The 22,172-nt window shown below is 33.6% G+C and overlaps 1 protein-coding gene across 1 annotated transcript; it reads left to right on the forward strand.

Moving 5' to 3' along the window:
• The first annotated feature begins 3,869 nt into the window (after positions 1-3,869).
• On the forward strand, positions 3,870-21,412 carry LOC133193803 (homologous-pairing protein 2 homolog). Its single transcript, XM_061329734.1, has 9 exons — positions 3,870-3,938; positions 7,085-7,179; positions 9,548-9,637; positions 14,696-14,807; positions 15,118-15,188; positions 15,449-15,523; positions 15,923-15,976; positions 16,076-16,135; positions 21,033-21,412. Exons 1-9 carry the CDS (start codon positions 3,914-3,916, stop codon positions 21,087-21,089), a joined length of 639 nt encoding a protein of 212 aa, XP_061185718.1. The 5' UTR covers positions 3,870-3,913; the 3' UTR covers positions 21,090-21,412.
• The last annotated feature ends 760 nt before the right edge of the window (positions 21,413-22,172 follow it).

Raw genomic sequence — 22,172 nt, forward strand, 5'->3', positions numbered from 1 at the left:
TAAACGCGTTTGATTGACACATCCTTGCACTTTCACAAATTTTAATTTTATTCTTAATACCTAAGAAAAGTGGCAATTTTGTTGTGTATATATAAAAAAAATATTAAAACTATAATCCAGAAAATTCAGAGTAGAAATGTTCGAAAGCAAAACCTACTCACAGTATTGTCAGTCCGTGTTCAGTGGTGAGTGCAGACTTTAACAATTGAACACTCCCGGTGAATCGTAAACATTAACAATAACAGAGCTCGTGCCCTATTTACGTTTCACGGGTATATTCAATTTGTTATACTCTGTACACAACACTGAGCACGGGCTGACGATATTAGTGAGAGGGGTTTGCTTTCGCACATTTCTACTCTGAATTTTCTGGATTATAGATGTAATGTTTTTCATTAATACACAACAAAATCGCTTCTTTTCTTAATGTTAAGGATACAGATAAAATTTGTGAAAGTGCAAGGATGTGTTAATCAAACGCGTCCAGGAATTCGTAGTTCCAATAATTTCCAGATAAAATAAGTTTTTAATTATATTTTCGTGTGAAATGCTATTGCAATATATAAGTCGTGATATTATACAGAAAATTTGAGAAAATATTAATTTTAAATCTGTGTCTAAGCACCTTCAATATCAGTTCTTCTAAAATACAATTAAAATAATGAACCTTGCCAACAAAGACAATGTTGTTAAATGTTTTGTCAACTGGATCGAACCAGTGCATACTGATCATGTAGTCTGTCTAATTTTTTTCACTTCTGAATCATTGAAAGCAATAGGATAGATGGTTTTCATATTGCCCTTCAATCGCTTAATGCGAGATTTCAACATTCAATCTGATACTTTTAATCCATTCTGACAAAGTGTCAAGGTCTTCTTTTTCATGTTGGTCCATCACCTGGCGTAATCTTCCACAGAAATATTTTAAGAGTAGAATTGAGTCTTAATGTTATAACTTTTTGGGCCGGAGGGGATAATTTGTTTTCTGTTATAAGGAACTTTAAAAATTAAAATAAACATTATTTTAATTTCAATTTATTTTATTTTTTATTATAAATCATTGAAGCAGTCAACAAGATTGCTGTTCCCCCGTAGCAAGTATGTTCCCCTCGGCTTTGCTTCAGAAAAAAGCTTGCTCTTTGGGAACTGGAATCTTGCTAACTCTTTCTAACTTTAACTGTATAATGTCATTCTACCTGCAGTTTTATCCTAGAAATTAAAATCATTACATCTGCATTTCTTCTTGAGTAGATTTTGACCATCTTAAACAAATCCTCTTAAGTCATCTTGTTCTTTATCTTTTTTCAACCATAGTCCTTCTGAACACATCATCAATGGTGATGTAAATATCGTTGAAAACGATAACCCGACAGCAATTCCAAAACTCAGAGAATACCGATCTTTCAAATGGCGACAGAACGTCAAAAATAAATTCTGTTGAAGAATATGCCAGGCGATGGGCAAAATATGAATGGAAGACCTCGAAAATTGAGAACTATATTAAAGAATCGTTTTAGACAATTGAAAGGCAAAATCCATTATCTATGTAACTGGAACATGTGGAAGTGATACAAAAATTAGAAAGACTACATAATTAAACAACGTGTTATGGTTGAAGCGGACAGATTCTATGATAATGTTTGATTGTAGGGCTTATTATTACAACTGCATTTAAGAATAACGTGGCTTTAATTCCACATCTTGTATCCAACTCACTTATTCTCACAGTTCCCTTACAAAGGAGGAGATTCTTTAAAATCACGTTTCAGTTTAAACTTTCCGGTCAACAGAGATGATTTCAATTAACCGTACTTATACTGCATTCAAAAGCTTCATAGAAATCCTTACAAAGATATATTGTAGGATACAGTGAATGTTCCATGCACTTTACTCCTCACAGAAAATAAACTGCTATATGAAGGAGAAACTTCAGACGTACTGTCATACAAAATACTCCGGAATTAAGTGGTGTCCAATGTGAATTCTCAAAAACTGCAAAGAACCTTTAGAAAAGATTAAAATCAAAATTAGCATCAAAACACATGAATCAGGATAAATTTATATACCAGTTCATCCACATCTATTTCATATTTGGATGTTTCATTAACTATAAACGATAATGGCGAGTAGCAAATATAATATAATATGACAATTCAATGGGACGACTTCATATTTTCCATTGTTAGCTCTTCCTATTTGTATGCAATAATTTTCCAAAATAACTTGCATATAGTGTTATATGTCTCTTAACTGATTCGGTATGCAAGAGTATGACATGTTCCGAGTACGAGCAAGTTTTAAACCAAGGCAGGCTACTGACAAATAACTTGAAGTAACAGAGCTTTCAACAATCTCATTTAACGTCAACATTCGCATGTTCTATGATCGATATCACAGGCACTGTAATCTAAATCAAATGTAAATATTGAGCATGTATAAAATTTAAAAAATAATAATTATGCACATACTCTGACTCAACATTAATAACTTCCAGTGCCTGTGGTCGATATATAATGACAATGTTTGCAAAAAATTGCAAGAAGTATTTTGACTTACATGTTTCATGCAATTCTTAGGCCTTTGATTTTACACTTATTTTGACCACGGATTACTCATTCTACCTGTTTTACAATCTATTAAAAAGAGAACACGGCTGATGTGACTAGTCAACAGGGGATGCTTACCCCTCCTAGGCACCTGATCCTACCTCTGTTGTGTCCAGAAGTTTACGACCCGTTGTGTTTATAGGATTTATAAGATTGATCACTGTTCGTTATCTTCATCTATTTAAAATAAACTTAAAGGTTTAACAAAATGTTTTACCACTTGGATATATGAGGATCTCTTCTCTAAACAAAATCAAATCCCTTTGGTATCCGGTGCTTGTTGAGTGCACCCACGTGTCAGTGAGATGGATGGCCTATTTATTTATTTTTTTTGGGGGGGTGGGTCTTTATTTTCCACGTGCTATATTTAAAGCATTAAAATACAATGTATCATCCCTGCAGTAAACTTAGAAATTGTGTGAACATGTAACTGCTTAGAGTTTCCTGTTTAAAATTCAATGAAATAAATACTTTCTATAACAAGTCGTGTGACAGAGTGACTCAAAAGAAAAAAAAACTGTCTACTATTCAGTTCTTTGACAGTTATTCTTTAATAAGAATTAAAGATTTTCATAGAGCGAATAATATACAAATCCAATTCACACGAAACCCAGATTATACGCCGATTATTATTTTAGGAGTGAGAGAAAATAAAGGGGAGAAGTGGAGAATGTTAATAGATTGAAATAGGAGAAGCAGCGATAAGTAAACATAGGTTATGAATATTATTCTGAACGTAAGCCTATAGAAAATTTTATTGTGTGGGGTATTTGAGCCAAGCGGACATGATTGATTTCTTGCATTGCCTATAATCAGATAATTGGTAAAATTACGTACCTAATCACCTTGATTTTGAACTGTCTTATCCAATATTAAGAATTTGACAAAATCATTAATGGAATTTAGAGTTTTCTTCTGTTTTACTTGAAATTTACTCAAGTTAGGCTTTTACTAATCAAAGTTTTTGTCAGAGACATAAATAACATTTTAATTATGTATACGTAACACATTTTATGAATAATACATGATATGCATGTATAAAAATATCAATGTTGAAAAATTTTTATCGCACAATTATAGCAATTCAGGAGAGAGAGAGAGAGAGAGAGAGAGAGAGAGAGAGAGAGAGAGAGATTTAGCGAATTCAAATCCGAATGATTCATTAATTGAGTTATCTAATGATACCGCTAAGTTACCTCCCCCAATCAGAGCTCTTTAGTATTCCCGCCATTTTTAAACCAGAGAGACACGACAGAACACGACATTCGGACATTAAGAAAACGTGTTTGGGGCAGATATGTAGGGCCATGAGTAAATCGAAAGATGCAAGTGGTTTGTATTTGATCATAATATAACATGATACCTGAAAACATATCACTTAAAAACGACATTCATTGATAATTCTGTTTTAGAAAAGAGTGCGCGTCTTGAGCTTCAGTTTCACACTTGTCTTTTCAGTCGGTGTCCCGTTCCACGTTCAATGAAACAATTTTTTTTTAAAAATCTGAAATGCCATACTGCTTGATTTCATTTAACTAGACGAGAGAAAAATGCCTTTGGTTTGATATAGATGAAAAAGCATTCACCAGGTCCAGGAAAATCACTATATTTAACTATATAGCTTAATTTACCTATATAGCTTTATTTACCTATATAATATAGCTTTATTTAGCTATTTTAGAATAAGTTTCTGTTTTATGAAAAGCAAACAAAAAGTCGCATGAAAATAATAGCTGATATTTTTTTAAAAAGGTTTGATAAAAACAACCTAGGGCATAGATAGTAAAAACATTGCCTCTTTTAAACACTTTTTAACCAAAAAATGCATCTCTATTGTTTGGATAGCTGTCCATTACTGGAAGTGCGATGAGGCATGACTAAGTGTGATTGCCTTGCATTGTGCTGAATTATTACCAATCAATTATCTTGTTGACCAAAACTGCTTTTCTTTGTTAAAGTAGCTGCTTATTCACAGATTAACTGTTATACATAGCCCCAAAACTTTTAGATCTTTGATTGCAATTGCACAAAAGGAGAAACATTTTTAAAAGTGGGTTTTTGGTGAATTGTTTTCAGTCCATTTCAAAGTTGAAAACTAATACTGCCTCATTATGCGACTTTTTGTCTGCTTTTCATAAAACAGACATTTACTCTGAAATAGCTAAATAAAGCTATATTATATAGGTAAATAAAGCTATATAGGTAGATTTAGCTATATAGCTAAATATAGTGATTTTCCTAGACCTGTTCACGTTCAATCAATGTAGTCGGGGGAAAAGCTTCAGTGGTCATGCAAAAGTAAAGGTATCATAATATTGATTGTGAATTAAAGCTAACTGTTCCAGTTATACATGTAAATAGGTCACACTGCAGGATAAGACCAATGCCTGTAAATACTCATTCATAAACAACATATCTGCTTCCATTTTAGCTGTGTATATTTTATGAAAAATAATTGTCATATAGGGAACCTCAAAAACCTTTGGTTTACCTGAAACAGTCTAGACGAACTCCAAAAATAGCGTTTCCAGAAGTAAGAAATTGAGACTGAAAAAGACTCCGAAAATAGAGTCCGCGCATGCGCTCACACACGAAAAATGGCGATTTTTCGGCAAAAATAATGGGTCTACAAAAACTGTCCGTGCAAAGTTTTGGAAAGTATGGCAATTATGCCAGTACTCAGAATTGATAAATAAAAGACTTCACCGGAGATTGTATTTGTCAGATTTTTTATTTTATTTGCAAAAAAAGAAATATTTACTTTCAAAGTTGACGTTTGAAGTCAGATCAATTACAGAGAAAATGATACGTTTGAGAAGTAAATATGCATAATAAAAGGGATATATATGCAAAATGGGACAATATATATTGTAACTGTTAAAAAACTTGACTGAATTTTACACATAAATTAGCATTCCAGTTTTTTATTTGTGTACGACATTTGAATTGAATGCATAAGTTCTTACCATCGTTATTTACCGATTTTTTATCGCATACGAACCGATATTATTATGAAAACATTTTTAAAACTATTATCTATCAATATGAAAACTTTAAAAACCACTCTTCCAGAAATTAAGGTCACGACATGTCTTCTAAAAATGAACCTGTGAATATCTCTGCTCCGTGGTGAAAAATACGCATTTTCTGATTAAAATAAATACAAGCTGGATGTTTTCAAAAACAAATAAAAGCACCTCTATTGTAGGAACAACATAAAATTTAAATCCACAAAATAAAGTCACAGTGCACTAAATACAGCCATTATTCAGCCATATATTTGGTGAAAGCGAATGACAATCCATCGTTTGTTTACATCGGACGCCACATTGCCACGATGCATGATGGAGCCAAAGACTTCGTTTTCGGAGTTCACGTCATTTTTGGAGTTCGTCTAGACTGTAAAAAGTGCTTCATAAAAGTGTTAAAACTTGTACCTAGATCTAAATTTCTTTAGGACAATGAGTTGCCAGAAGTGTATAAGAATTGGTAAAAAATTACAATCTGATTATCCAATTGAATTTAAACATCTTTTTGATTCATTGTTAAAAAAAAATAACTGAAGATTATATCAATAATTAAGCCTTTAGTGATTTCATTCAAAAAAAAAAAAAAAATAAATCTAACATTGGTGTCTACTATTGTAACAGCTGTATGTTCTAGTTTAAAATCACAAACAACTCTATTTTCTTTCAGCATTAATTTTTAAATAAATGAAGCATCTTAGATTTAAGCATTTATTGAAAGCAAAAGATGGTTAAATGCTTCCAAACTATAGACCCTGTTTCCCTGGTTAAAGCTGGTTTTGTAGATCTAGGTCACTGTTTTGTCAGGCATTTTTATGTATGAAATTGAGAGTTGTCCTTTCCTGAAATGAAAAAAAGTGCACAAAAGTATTTGTATACTGCAAATTAAAATTTTGACAAGATTTATGACTATCTGTGTCAATACTGATTATCAGTATTTGTAGAACTCATCCAATGATTTTTGGATGGTTGGCAACTATCACTAAATCACTACTTCGGCAGTCCAATTCACTGTTTTTAACCTCGTTATCACAAATCCTTCAAAATTTCCAAGTTAATCTTAGTCCTGTCAAGATTGGGATAACAAAGTTTGACTGTGTTTTGTAAACATGGTAAACAGTTTTCTTAGTTTATTTTTCATTCACTTGGCTCAAAATCTGTGTCATTTAAATTTTAAACATGACAACAACAAAAAATTTTTTTTATTGAATTGATTGAAGTTTTCTTTACTAAATTAAATTTCAAAACTTGTCTTTGATACTGATGTCTGAAAGAAGTCTTTCAAAATTTTAGGGGTAGGATGGTCTTTGGTATTTTTGGAAAAAATATCTTGATAAAAAATCTAAAGTTTTGAAACCCAAAGTCCAGCTTGAAAAAGAATTGATGTTGTGAGTGTTCAATTCTTGTCAAATTTATGATAATACCTGAGTTTTTTTTTTTTTTCAAATTTAGCTGCCAGATCAGTACTTGAGTACCTGAATAGACAGAACAGGCCGTACAGTGCTGTGGACATCTTCAATAATCTACACAAGGAGTATGGCAAGACGGTTTGTCTTTATGCCTTTGCATTTGCTTCCATCTCTGTAACTTAGTATAATTAGGCTACTTTGTAAATAAGACGTAATAAAAAAATATGTTTGTTTACGGTTACCCCACCGGCCCTATATTTAATCGCGCACCCTAATTTTTTTTCATCTGAAAAAATCCGGAAGTCACTCGCTGGGCAGTTTAACTTTTACATGCATCTTAAATTGTCAAGTGTTTGAAATCGAAAGTACTAGAAACAAAATGGCATGTTTAATATCTACATTAACGTGTTCGTGTCTATTGCCCATATGGCAAGCCCAAACAAAAGTAAAGCACCACACAATGGTAAAACTGTTTTGTATTTCAACCAATTCCTGTGAAATTGTGTATAAAAAAAAATCCTACCTACCGACCCTATTTTATTTCAGAATGCAACTAAAACAAGCATATTATTTTATTAAGACTAAGAGAAATTTTACTTTGTTAGTGTGTTTGTAACAGTTTAATACTTACATCAGTGATTCATTTTGGTGTGCGTCCTGCGTAAATTACGCACAAATTTTGCTCAGGACGCATTATTTCAATAAACGTGCATCCCAATGGACGCAATAAATTTATAGAAGGACATGTACTATTTTAAATTATTTCGGTATAATCTGATTCAAAACTTGACTGATTGCATCATATCCACGTGCTAAGCGATATGCATGAACGATTTTAACAGGTATAAGGTTGCCAACAACAGGTCAGATTTCACAACTGCAGTTAAAAGCAATTATCAGAAAATATTTGAAAGTTAGATGGCATAGTTCAATTATCACTGATTATGTCTATACCATGGAACGTTTCTGAAGCGAATACTATACCTTTGCATTTAAGCTGTAACCTGTATCATTGTTTTTTTTTCTTTTCGTTTTTTCCCCTACAAGCTAAGAAGTATAAAATTCAATCATTTTTATTTGACCATTTGTTATTTCTTCTTAAATTCTTTTTTACTTCATTCTGCTTCTGTGCATTTTATGACTGATACAATGTGTGAGATATCGTATGTGCGATCTAAAAATAGATCAAAGTGCACAGTGGAGAATATATTATTTTTATGACACAAAATCATGTACTCTTACTTGGACAATTACTAGTAAAAGTATAAATCACTCACAACTACAATAAAACATTTGCACTTCTCGCAATACCTTTTTTTATTTCACCAGAATTTCCTCTGTGATATCTAATATACGGTACCCTTGGATTTGGACGCATTAATTTTGGCATGGGACTCATTTTTGTCATTAAGAGGGGTCCTTTGGACCCATGATAACCATTTTCAAAATGAATCACTGCTTACATGTCATATCTAAATGCTGCATGTAGCTAACTCTTATCTGAAGTAATTAGTACCAGTACACTGATAAGAATTTGGGATCCAAATTGAAACATGTATTAATAATACATCATCATACCATAGAATGTTTGAATTGGATGCTCATATGTGTTTAGGTTTGTCAAAATGTCAGGTATTCTTGATGTCTTCATCAAACACATGCTAGAATCTCAAAACTTAATTTTTAGCTCTACTGGTCAGAGACCAGAAGAGCTTATGCGATAGTAAGGTGTCCATCGTCCGTCCGTCTGTCTGTAAACAATTTTTCAAAACGCTACTCCTCCTACAGTTTTGGTCTGATTTCAATGTAACTTTGCATACAAGAAGACTACACTAAGATACATAATTTAGTGCATCGCCTTTTGATATCAATGACAGTGTTGCCATGGTTACTTAAAATAGAAATTTCTGTGAAATTCCTTTAAAACGCTACTCCTCCTACAGTTTTGGTCTGATTTCAATATAACTTGGCACACAAGTAGTCTATACTAAAATACATAATTTAGTGCATCGGTTTTTGATTTCTATGAACGGTGTTGCCATGGATACTAAAAATAGAAATTTCTGTGAAATTCCTTTAAAACACTACTCCTCCTACAGTTTTGGTCTGATTTCAATATAACTTGGCACATAAGTAGACTACACTAAGATACATAATTTAGTGCATCAGTTTTTGATTTCGATGAATGGTGTTGTCATGGTTACTAAAAATAGAAATTTCTTTGAAATTTCTTTAAATGGCTACTTCTCCTTCAGTTTTAGTCTGATTTCAATATAACTTGGCGCACATGTAGACTACATTAAGATACATTATTCTATTTATTGCTGCATGTTGCAAAGTTTCAAATCCAAGTGCTACTATGTACAGCCCAGTAGAGCTACAGTCTCATCAGAGACTTCTGGTTCATTAATGGTTTTGTGTTAAATTTTAGTGACAGTTTGATTTCTATGAAGTGTACAATTGTTTAAATGATATATGTTAGACATCTTGTTTTTTTTCCCTACAGGCAGTAGTGAAGGCATGTGAAAGTTTAACAGAGGGAGGTAAAATCAAAGAGAAAGTTTATGGAAAGCAGAAGGTGTATGTCGCAGATCAGGTAAAAAAAAAAGAAAGAAATATAAGTTTCAGAATTTTCAGCAAAGGTGTTCGAATAAACAATCAGGGGCATGATGGAATCAAGTTATTTTTTAAAATAACTTTTTAGCTCACCTGAGCCGAAGGCTCAAGTGAGCTTTTCTGATCACATTTTGTCTGTAGTCCGTCTGTCCGTCTGTCCGTCCGTCTGTCTGTAAACTTTTCGCATTTTCGACTTCTTCTCAAGAACCACTGGGCCAATTTCAACCAAACTTGCCACAAAGTATCCTTGGGTGGAGGGGATTCAAGTTTGTTCAAGTGAAGGGCCACGCCCTCTTTCAAGGGGAGATAATAAAGAATTAGTGAAAAATTAATAGCATCTTTTAAAAATCTTCTTCTCAAGAACCACAAAGCCAGGGAAGATGAAACTCATGTGGAAGCATCCTCAGGTAGTGTAGATTCAAGTTTGTTCAAATCATGACCCCCGGAGGTAGGGCGGGGCCACAATGGAGGATCAAAGTTTTACATAGAAATATATGGGGAAAAACCTTTAAAAATCTTCTTCTCAAGAACAGCAAAGCCATGATGAGTCATATTTATATGGAAGCATCCTCAGGTAGTGTAGATTCAAGTTTTTTCAAATCATGACCCCCGGGGGTAGGGCGGGGCCACAATGGAGGATCAAAGTTTTACATAGAAATATATGGGAAAAACCTTTAAAAATCTTCTTCTCAAGAACAGCAAAGCCATGATGAGTCATATTTAAATGGAAGCATCCTCAGGTAGTGTAAATTCAAGTTTGTTCAAATCATGACCCCCGGGGGTAGGGCGGTGCCACAATGGAGGATCAACGTTTTACATAGAAATATATAGGAAAAACCTTTAAAAATCTTCTCCTCAAGAACAGCAAACCCATGATGAGTCATATTTATATGGAAGCATCCTCAGGTAGTGTAAATTCAAGTTTTTTCAAATCATGACCCCCGGGGGTAGGGCAGGGCTACAATTGAGGATCAAAGTTTTACATAGAAATATATGGGAAAAATCTTTAAAAATCTTCTCCTCAAGAACAGCAAAGCCATGATGAGTCATATTTATATGGAAGCATCCTCAGGTAGTGTAGATTTAAGTATGTCCAAATCATGACCCCTGGGGGTAGGGTGGGGCCCCAAAGGAGGATAAAAGTTTAACATAGAGATATATAGGAAAAATCTTTAAAAATCTTCTTCTCAAGAACAGCAAAGCCCTGATTGATCATATTTATGTGGAAGTATACTCAGGTAGTGTAGATTCAAGTTTGTTCAAATGTTGCCCCCCTGGGGTTGGGTGGGGCCACAATGGAGGATCAAAGTCTGAAATAGAAATATACAGGAAGATTTCTTCTGATGAAGAACTGCAAAGCCATGATTAGTCATTTTGATATGGAAGCATCATCAGGTAGTGTAAATTCAATTTTGTTCAAATGATGACCCCCGAGGGTAGGGTGGGGCCCAATAGGGGGATAGAAAATTTTACATAAGAACACATAGAAAAAATATTTCTTCTCAAGAACAAAAAAGCTGCGTTTAGTCATATTGATATGGAAGCATCTTCAGGTAGTGTAGATTCAAGTTTGTTCAAATGATGACCCCCGAGAGTAGGACAGGGCCACAATGGAGGATCGAATGTAACATAAGAACATATAGAAGAAATATATCTTCTCAAGAACAGAAAAGCTATGTTTAGTCATATTGATATGGAAGCATCCTCAGTTAGTGTAGATTCAAGTTTGTTCAAATCATGACCCCTGGGGGTAGGGCGGGGCCCCAAAGGAGGATCAAAGTTTTACATAGAAATATATGGGAAAAATCTTTAAAAATCTTCTTCTCAAGAACAGCAAAGCCATGATTGGTCATATTTATATGGAAGCATCCTCAGGTAGTGTAGATTCAAGTTTGTTCAAATCATGACCCCCGGGGGTAGGACGGGGCCCCAAAGGAGGATCAAAGTTTTACATAGAAATATATAGGAAAAATCTTTAAAAATCTTCTTCTTAATAACAGCAAAGCCCTAATTGATCATATTGATATGGAAGCATCCTAAGGTAGTATAGATTTAAGTATGTCCAAATCATGACCCCTGGGGGTAGGGTGGGGCCCCAAAGGAGGATAAAAGTTTAACATAGAGATATATAGGAAAAATCTTTAAAAATCTTCTTCTCAAGAACAGCAAAGCCCTGATTGATCATATTTATGTGGAAGTATACTCAGGTAGTGTAGATTCAAGTTTGTTCAAATGTTGCCCCCCTGGGGTTGGGTGGGGCCACAATGGAGGATCAAAGTCTGAAATAGAAATATATAGGAAGATTTCTTCTGATGAAGAACTGCAAAGCCATGATTAGTCATTTTGATATGGAAGCATCATCAGGTAGTGTAAATTCAATTTTGTTCAAATGATGACCCCCGAGGGTAGGGTGGGGCCCAATAGGGGGATAGAAAATTTTACATAAGAACACATAGAAAAAATATTTCTTCTCAAGAACAGAAAAGCTATGTTTAGTCATATTGATATGGAAGCATCTTCAGGTAGTGTAGATTCAAGTTTGTTCAAATGATGACCCCTGAGAGTAGGACGGGGCCACAATGGAGGATCGAATGTAACATAAGAACATATAGAAAAAATATTTCTTCTCAAGAACAGAAAAGCTATGTTTAGTCATATTGATATGGAAGCATCCTCAGGTAGTGTAGATTCCAGTTTGTTCAAATGATGACCCCTGGGATAGGGAGGAGCCACAAGGGGGGATCAAATTTTTACAAAGGAATATATCCTAAAATTTTTTTAAAATCTTCTCAAGTACAACAAAGCTATTTGTTATTTTGACATGGAAGCATCATCAGGTAGTTTAAAATTCAAGCCCCCCCCCCCCCCCCCCCCCCCCCGGAATCTTTTCAATACTGAACTGATTTGTGCTTTTGCCTATCCACTGTGCTCAGGTGAGCGATGTGGCCCATGGGCCTCTTGTTTAGGTTACTTCACTTATTTATTACTAAACAAAGAAATAACTCATTTGAGTTAATTCTTTAAACGTAGAATGCCTATCGATTTTGCCAAAAAACATCAATATTTTGAGTTTGCTGCTTATTTAAGATGATGTAAGGCTGAGTAAGTTGTAAATATATGTACTTCTTTGAATAGACTCAATAGACTTCATATCTCCTGAGCAGATATGATGATATTTATCAAAATATCATGATATTTTTCAGGGAAAAATAATTCCATTTCATGAACATTTCAGAGGTCAATTACACAACTTCCGCCAATTTTGCCAACAGTGAGACTAATTTTCCTAAAATACTTGGATATCACTGTACAATCTCTATGTCTTACATTTTTTGTGCAAAGCTGTAGATTTTTGTGCAAGAGTTTTAAAGTGAGGTTGGTTAAGGTTGAAATAACTGATATAAGTTATGATTTGTTGAATTCCAACTTGTTAAATCTTAAAGATAGATTACTTTTACTGTCATGAACCTTTTCCATCTACTTAATAACCCAAGTACAGCATGAATAAAGCTTTTCAGATACCAGCAGGTTTAAAATAATGAATAGTAAAGTATCAATAACTGGAATAAGTTACTGAAGAAAAGCATAATCAGGGAAAGATAACCCAAAATAATGACATTTAATAACTTAAACAAATTATTTTAAAAATAACTTGTTTTCATGATGCCCTTGACTGATAAACACAGAATATGCTAGACATTCTATCATCTCAGTGAAGCTAGCACTGAGAGCAAACCTTGTACAATATTAAATATTTACATGAAGGCAGGTTTGTTCACCATTAGCCAAGTAGCTCGGTAGAGACAAGTGTTCAGGGGCTTGGGTTTCAAAGGCTAGTCTGTAAACATTTTCTGTTCCATGTGATGTTGTAATGCTTTGAAAGGAATAGGTTAAACATCTGGCAGGAATGAATTATGGGTTTGTGTCTTTGAGGATAAATACACCTAAGGAAGGGGGGGGGATATGGCTACTTGTATTATGCTGTTGGGGAGATAGCTTTATATAGAAAATGGTTATCATGGGTCCAAAGGACACCTCTTACTGACAACAATGAGTCCCATGCCAAAACCAACGCGTCCAAATCCAAGGGTTCTCAATGGTACCGTATATTAGATACTGCAGAGGAAATTCTGGTGAAATAGAAAAGGGTTTTGTACGAAAGTGTAGTTGTTTTATTGAAGCTGTGAGTGGTTTATACTATAATTACTATCAATTGGAAGTAAGAATAAACAATTTTTGTGGCATGTAAATAATATATTGTCAACTGTGCACCTTGGTTCTATTTTTAGATCGTACATACGATTTCACACATAATTTGTATCTGTCATAAAATGCACAGAAGCAGACCAGTTGCTCTATTGAATGAAGTAAAGAAATTTTTTTTCAAAAAATTGCCTGAAAGAAGAATGACCAAATACTTACTAGCTTCTAAGGAAAAGAATTAAAATAATTCAGGTTACAGTTAAAATACAATTGTATACATAATTAGTTTACAATTCAGAAATGTTCCACAGCAGACAAAATTGAACTTTTTTTTCTGATAATTGTTTCATTGTTAAATGCAATATAACAGTGAAGTGTTAAATCTGACCTTTTGTTGGCAACCTTATACCTGTTAAAATCGCTCATGCATATCAAAATAATACCTTTCATTTTATAAATTAAATGCATCCGTTGGGATGCACGTTGATTGAAATAATGCGTCCTGAGCAAAATTCATGCGTAATTTACTCAGGACGCACCCCAAAATGACTCACTGAGAATACTTTCTAGAGTTCAGGGAACGAGGGCTTAAATCCTGATTTGGACTAGTCCTTCACATTTTTTCCCTTCCTGTTGCATATGTATTCAAGTCATCCTTAAAAAAATTGTCAGATTTTTAATAAATTGAAGGGATGTCGTAGTGTTTCAGTATAGAAGATTTTTTAAAATTATTTATTTTTGATAAATTATTATAAATAGAATGAATTTTTAAAATTCAGATCATCATAAAATAATCATAAATGCATAGTCTAATACAAATGTTAAAATTTTCCAGGGCCAATTCCCTGATGTGGATGATAATGAAATTCGAGACATGGACACGAGAATTGGTGAATTGTCCACACAGAACCAGGAAATGGACGTCCAAGTAAAACGACTGGATGCAGGTAAGGTTAAATTCCTCAGATTTAATGCTTGAAAATAATGGAAAAAACTGAAGTTTTAATCCAGTGTATAGCTTAAAGAAAAAAATGATGGGTTGGACAATATTTGGAAAGTTCTTAAGATTTTTTTTAATGCACAATTTGACGTCTCGTCAGACAGAAGGAGAAAGAATCTTTCTGAGACTGGTCTACTTGCCACAATGTGTTTTGTTACTTTGCCTAAAAATAACTTTTTAAGTGTAATTATTGTTGCTCAGTATTAAAAGAAACCATAAATGTAAGGTAAAATTAATTTTCTTAATTTATTTCTCAGAACTCAGAGGACTAAACAGCTCTGTATCCACAGAAGAGGCAGTTCTACAACTGAAACGGTTAACTGACGAGGTTTGTAGATAACACTTGCCTTCTCCATTGGTATACAAAAGGTAAACACGTTAAAACGAAAATGGAAACTGCACAAGGAGACAGTGTATTGTTGCATTGGCCAATTATACAAGCATTAATCATGGTCTTCTCTTTATTCCTTTAAACTTTAATGCAAAGTCAGAAATATTTAGGATAAACCACTGACTTGACTGAGAGATTCGATTTATTTTAAAGTATTTTAATGTCAGAAGCAAATTATTTTATTTATACTTTTTCAGTGTGAAGCCTGTAAAGGGAAGCTGAAGACTTTAAAAGAGGGTGGGAAAACTGTGTCACCAGAAGAGAAAGATAGGGTAAAATATTACTGTGATTTTTGTTCCAGTAAGCGTGAAAACACACACTTTAAAAGTGAAGACATGACTCATCTTTTGTAATGGGAAGAGGGAAATTGCTTCACCACTTTAAAGTTACATATCTAAACCCCTTTTTTCTGTCCCCCAATGTTAAGATTTGGAAGTTCTTATTATCAACAGAGGCTGGTGTGCCAAGAAGGGGCTGGTATTTTGGTTTGGTGTAATCTATTTACATAAAGCATATTTAAAATATTGCAAAGGATGAAATTTGAAAAAAAATATTGAAAGGCTGCATGCTTATATGTTGGCAACTAGGTAGACATAGAAGCATTTGCTGCAAATGATTTAGGGAGAGGGGAAGGTCCTCGTGAAATCAAGTATGGTATTTTCATTTCATAGATTTACACAGCAAGAACAAAGTACGTCAAAGAATGGAGGAAAAGAAAAAGAATTGTAAGTGTATGATGTATTGTTTGATACAGGAAATTTATTTTGAAAGCAGTGGGTTACTTGACAATTTAGATTAAAAATATAATTATTATGTATTTTCAGAGTAATGATATTCTAGGGGCAATATTAGAAGGCTATCCAAAGACAAAGAAACAGCTATATGTAAGTCTTAGAAATGATATATATAAGTAGTGTCTCCAGTGTGTGTGTATTAGGTTTATTAAACATTCTATTGTATTCACCAAATTTAAGAATTTTTTAGCACATAACTAGATGTGGTCAAATAAATGTATTTTTAATAGCTCATTCAAAATTTATCTTGAGAGAAGTGTGTCGTTGAAGAGGTTCAATGCTCCCCTAAGGTTGGAATGGGTGAAATACAGTGAAGTGGTTTTGTGTAGTAGACCTCCCTATGGTTGGAAAAGGTGAAATGCATGGTTTTGATTTTGTGTAGTGGACCTCCCTAAAGGCTTGAATAGGTGAAATTCAGTGAAGTGGTTTTGTATATTTAACCTTCATTTGACTGGCATGGATGAAATGCACTGTAGCTGTCTTGTGTTTTGGACCTTTTTAAGGTTTGAATGGGTGAAATGCAGTGAAGTGATTTTGTATATTGGCCCTCAAAGGCTGTAATAAGAGGCTTTTTTAAGGTTTGAATGGGTGAAATACAATGAAGTGATTTTTAAGCGCTAAGCGCAGTGCAAAGTGCTTACTGTCATCTTAATACTACTTCCATTCACGATCCAGCGCCACTTAGCAAGTAAGATAACTCCACCGAGTCTTCTAAAAATATGCAACTGGAAATCCCCAACTCGCTTTCGGCTATTTTAGAGTAATACTGTGTTACGCACATGTCTAATAATAGGTGTCAATAAGTGAGGTAGATAGTATACATTGTACGAAAATCTGCTGTTAGTGGATAAAGGCGGTTCTTCTCTCTATACACTGTAGTTCATTAAAAAATTATGTCGGCACTGTGTAACATGTAGCTAACAATTGCTGCAGTGATAATACATGTATCGAAGAAGTATTAAAAAAAACCATCAATGGTGCAAATACTTTAAAAACGGTTTATTATATGTCATGTATATAGTGATTGTTTAAAACTTGTATGGGATTTTAATAAGTATTTAAAACTCAAACTGGAAATAAGTTATTTAATAGAAAATTTCGCATAAAATTGATATACAATGTTCTTATGATCTATATAATTTATATCCATATTAACTAACTTTTTTTTTCTTCTAGACCCTTATTTCAGACAATGTAACTAAAAACAAGTCTTTCTATTATCACCCTTGCACCATGCAGAGAGCTATCAATGATGTTGATTTTCGCATCTCGGTATCAATTATGAACAAATGCATTCATGTACTGTCTATATTCGTGTAATATAGCCTTGTTTCGCAAGGAAAGGCAGTTTACGACTGTACGTACATGTAGGACACGTAGTGGCTGAATCCACTTCGAGACGAAAACTAATTTCTCGGAAATATTGATGACAAATATGGTGCTTTGTGTGTGCTGTGTGCAAGATATGTCGAAAATGTAAAACCTTACTTAAACGTTCTCAGTAACGGGACAGGTATGTTTGAGTTGCCGATTTGTCTGCTTAGCAACTTTATGAGCACTAAATAAAAACAGAATGAAACAGTGTTGTATATCTTCATGAAAATCAGAAAATAGGGTTTCATATTTGTTCATACTTGAGATTAATATACTATCTTTTCTTTTTTGGGTTGTTGAATTATTTATCATGGAACTAGCACAAAAATTACTGGTCAATTATTTTCAGGATTTCTTTTCAAGGAACACACCGGTGCTGTGGATATTTTATTTTATTCCTATCAGCATGTTTTGTGTTGAGTGGTAGTTGATATCATACCTAAACAAGTTAAGATTAAGCTAAAGCATCAAATGTCCGTAAAAAAAAAAATACCGATTCATTTTAAAGTATTTTAACAAGAAAGAGTTAAAAAAAATGAGTTTTTAATGACATATTTTTATTCCGAAGAAAAAAGTATAAAATTTTTATTTAAAAATGTGATATTTACAAATCATCTACATATATTGTGAGATCAACAGAAAAGACTAATTTTCGACGCAAATACGTTATTAATCATGTATATGAAAGTCAAAGATTAAAGAATAGCACTGAATGTTTTTTCATCAAACGAAGAAGACAAATATAATATACTCAAATTGTATATATACCTATTATCTTTGACAAAACTACGAAAACTCTTCAGGTGCTAATTTCCTAGATTTTGTCACATGTTGATGCCGATATGTTGCACAGCGCAATGAATGTGAAGTGTTAAAAATGTGTAAGGCACAGCTGTAGCATATTCAAAACAAAATGTAATAGTCTAAGTCTTATTTATCATTAATTAATACCGGCGATTGTGTAAATAACTTACACACTCCATTGAATGTACTTCTTGTAAAGTCCTTTCTATGAAATCGCAAATTTATAAATCGCTTATGAATATGAGAATAAATTGAGATATGATTAAAAAAAAAAACCAATTCAGACTGAATATTATTTTTCGTTATTTTAAAGATCTTTTATTCATAACTTTAATAAATGTTATCAATAAGGATTTTTTTTATCGATATCCAGTATTGTATGCAATAAGAAATAACATCTACATTTTCTAACAAATAAAATGACAGTCGCCAACCATAGGCGCTTGGTTTCAGTTCAAATCGGCACACGATTGAAGGGCGTCATTCAATCATTTTTGAAGCTAGATCTCATCCGACAACGGAAGGAAAAGTGTAGATATTAAAATCAAGTGTGAACCGAGACACCCCCTGAAATTTAAGGTGGCAACTGTCGTACCTTGGTTCTTTTTTATATACAGTTATATGATATTTTTGTAACGTGCTAATTTCAGCGATCTTCGATTTTTATTTTAATGAGTGTATTCAGACACACCTAGAAAAACACATAATAAACAAAATACACCATCCATGCACCTGAAACCAAGCGCCTATGTCACCAACAGCAAATCTTCATTTTGAAACACTCGTGAACACGAAATGAATTTATTATTAAAAATTATCACAGTGCTGTAGTGTTTCAGTCTAATAAACTGAAACTGAAAGCAACGGATGTGACGATTTCTAATAACGTAAAATGTAGAGGCGCCTCGGAATTACACGAAAAGCCTAGAGAGGTCAGATTTGTTCTATCTGCATAGATTTAATGATGTTAAAGAAAAAGAAAACTAGAAGCGAGTGCTGCTCATAACGGCAAACTAGCTCTTAAAGGAACGCCGAGACAAAGAGTAAAATTCGGACTGTGCACATTGCTCCAAAATGAACTTTTTTCTATAATAATTCCGGAATTGCAATTTAACACAAATAGACAGTTTTTCCATAACTGTGGTATTGCTCTTTCTTGCCATAAATAAATTAAACTTCAAAAACAAAAAAAAAAGTAACTGAGTTGCTTTAATCGAATTTGCTGAGAGATAGTAAATTTGACGCTCAGGCAAAAAACTGTGTGAATTTTATCTTGACTTTTTAAATATATATTCATTTTTTGGCAAATTCTGTTGAGTGAACATGTAAAATTTGTTCCAAAAATATTAATTGACACCTGCATTTCAAAGTCCTAGCGTATGATAACGGGGAAAATGCTCTTGAGTAAAAATATGTAGGGCTAACATTCCAAGATATTAGATTTTGTAGATTTGTAGAACTTTCTATTAAATATCTTTCCACCACAAGAAACAGTCCCCCATAAATCTTGTTCTTTATGATTTTATGGCCAGTTTTTAAATTGAATGTTTTATAATTTGTATAAATCAAATATGTTATAGAAAATGAAATTGTAATAAATAGTTTTGAAGTGAGAGGTTATTACTGAACTTTTCTTAAAAGCTAATGAGTGACATACCTTAAATAGCAACGCATATACGACGTCATGGGATGTCACAGTCTCGAATCTTCAAATATATCCTCGTGCGGTTTAAATAATTGTGTATCAAACAACTGTGCTAGCCCCTAGCGTTTGCACTGTCAACATATTACTTATTCCAATACAATAGGCAATTTAAATTCAAAATAATTCTGATGAATGTCAAATTGTAAACATTGCTTAGTGCTTTCCAGTACTTTCAGTACTTTGATTGTGTATTGGAACTCCAAGGCTGTAATAAGAGGCTTTGAGTATTGGACTTCCCTTAGGCTGGTATGGATGGAATGCAGTGTAGTTATTTTGTGTATTGGACCTCTAAGGCTGTAATGAGAGGCTTTGTGTATTGGACCTCCCTTAGACTGGTATGGGTGGAATGCAGTGTAGTTATTTAGTGTATTGCACCTGTCCCGGCCTGTGGGTGGTTCTAAAGTCATCCTCAGGTGTACAGTATAGTATTTTCAATGAAACTGTGGATGCTCAACAGTTATCACTTTGTATGTCTGTTTTTAGCTCTACTGGTCAGCTGAGACCAGAAGAGCTTATGCGATAAAAAGGTGTTCGTTTGTCTGTCTGTAAGCAATTTTTTAAAATGCTACTCCTACAGTTTTGGTTTCATTTCAGTATGACTTTGCACACAAGTTGATTACACTGAGATACATGATTTTGTGTCTTGGTGTTTAATGAATGATGTTCCCATGGTTAATAAAATTGAAGTTTCTGTAAAATTCTTTTAAAAGGCTCCTCCTCCTACAGTTTTAGTCTGATTGCAATAAATCTTGCCACAAAAAGAGACTAAACCAAGGATCATTATTCTATTTATTGCTGTTGCAAAGTTTAAAGTCCAAGTGCTACTTTTTCTTTTCCTTTGTTATAATTTCAAATCAGTAGAGCTGCAGTCTCTTAGAGACTCCTGGTTTTTTTCATACACAGTAATACTTAAAAAAAAGTGTTTGATGAGATGAATGTTATTTGGGTGAGTATCAAGTTTGTTCCAGATGTTACATAACCCATTTAAGATTGGTGACCATGCTTTTGTGTGTGTGTGTGTGTGGGGGGGGGGGGGGGGGGGGGGTTGAACACTTGAGTAGAAGTGCAAATGAGCTTACTTGATCATTGTATTTGCTTATGTAGGAGGAGGTTGGGCTAGAGACAGATGAAGACTATGGCACATCACCCCCAGACATCTGAGGTTTAAAGGAAGTCCAAACAGGAGGTCATCTGTTAAGATGCTGTGAACTCTACTATGACCGTATGTGACCGCGCAGTCATGTATGTTCACAGTTAATATCCTTTGTTGCAGTGAACAGAACCATGTACGCTTCTATAGATAAAAAAGTGAAAATTCTTTGAAAGATGAATAATGAGAACTACAATAAGGGAGCACCTGTTTTTCACAGACTGTATTCAGGAAGACAGTGCATTAATGAAATATGTGTTCATGTTTTTTTTTTTATTATATTTTTTATACTTTTTTGTTTTGTTGCATCAATGAAATAAAACATGTTTTTTTATATTTGCAGTTTTTCTCATTATTTAGGGGATATTTTTTTCAGTGCATTACTTGGTGTGCGCAATGATTTCTCATCTGTGCAGTAAGATATTACAATTTTTAAATTTTTATCTCGTCTGAGTCAAAGAGCTAATACTATGGCAATTTGTGCAGTATGTATGTAAATCTTTTGGAGTAAATGCCTTAAGAACCTTTGTACAATTTTTATCAATTTTGTCATGGGGGCATCTTTGAGCCAAGGACTTTAATTGGAATGTGATCCTTAAACAAAGGGCGATAATTAGGGAAATAAAAGAAAATAAGAAATGGTTGCTAAGAAATCTTTTAAAGATTGAAGACTGGTCAGATTTTGACCAAAGTTGTAAATACATATTGATAAGTAATATACAAAAAGCGTACATTGCAACCATTAGAAGATCATTATGAGAAGAGCATTAGACTTGTATATGTAATTATATTGAGTCCATGATGAGTCTTCGAACATTGATGAAACGGGGGCTTATAGGTACATAGCGTATCGTTTTAATATTTTACATGGCCGCAGGAGTTGAGGTTTGGAGACCTCGCATAATACTACTAGCTGATTCTCGAGATCAGAATCTGCTAGATCGTTTTCGAAAGTTTTTTTTGTGTGTATTGATTAGAAGACTCATTCGCCTTGTACTCATCTTAATGAATAATATCTTAATATGTTCATTCATTTCATTTTTATTTCTGTTGTGTATTCCTTGAGATTGTTCATTTTGGATACACAAGTGCTC

Source organism: Saccostrea echinata, unplaced genomic scaffold (assembly GCF_033153115.1).
Source record: "Saccostrea echinata isolate AGI-Se365-2 ecotype Australia unplaced genomic scaffold, CSIRO_AGI_Sech_v1 ptg000028l, whole genome shotgun sequence".
NCBI classification, from domain to species: Eukaryota; Metazoa; Mollusca; class Bivalvia; order Ostreida; family Ostreidae; genus Saccostrea; species Saccostrea echinata.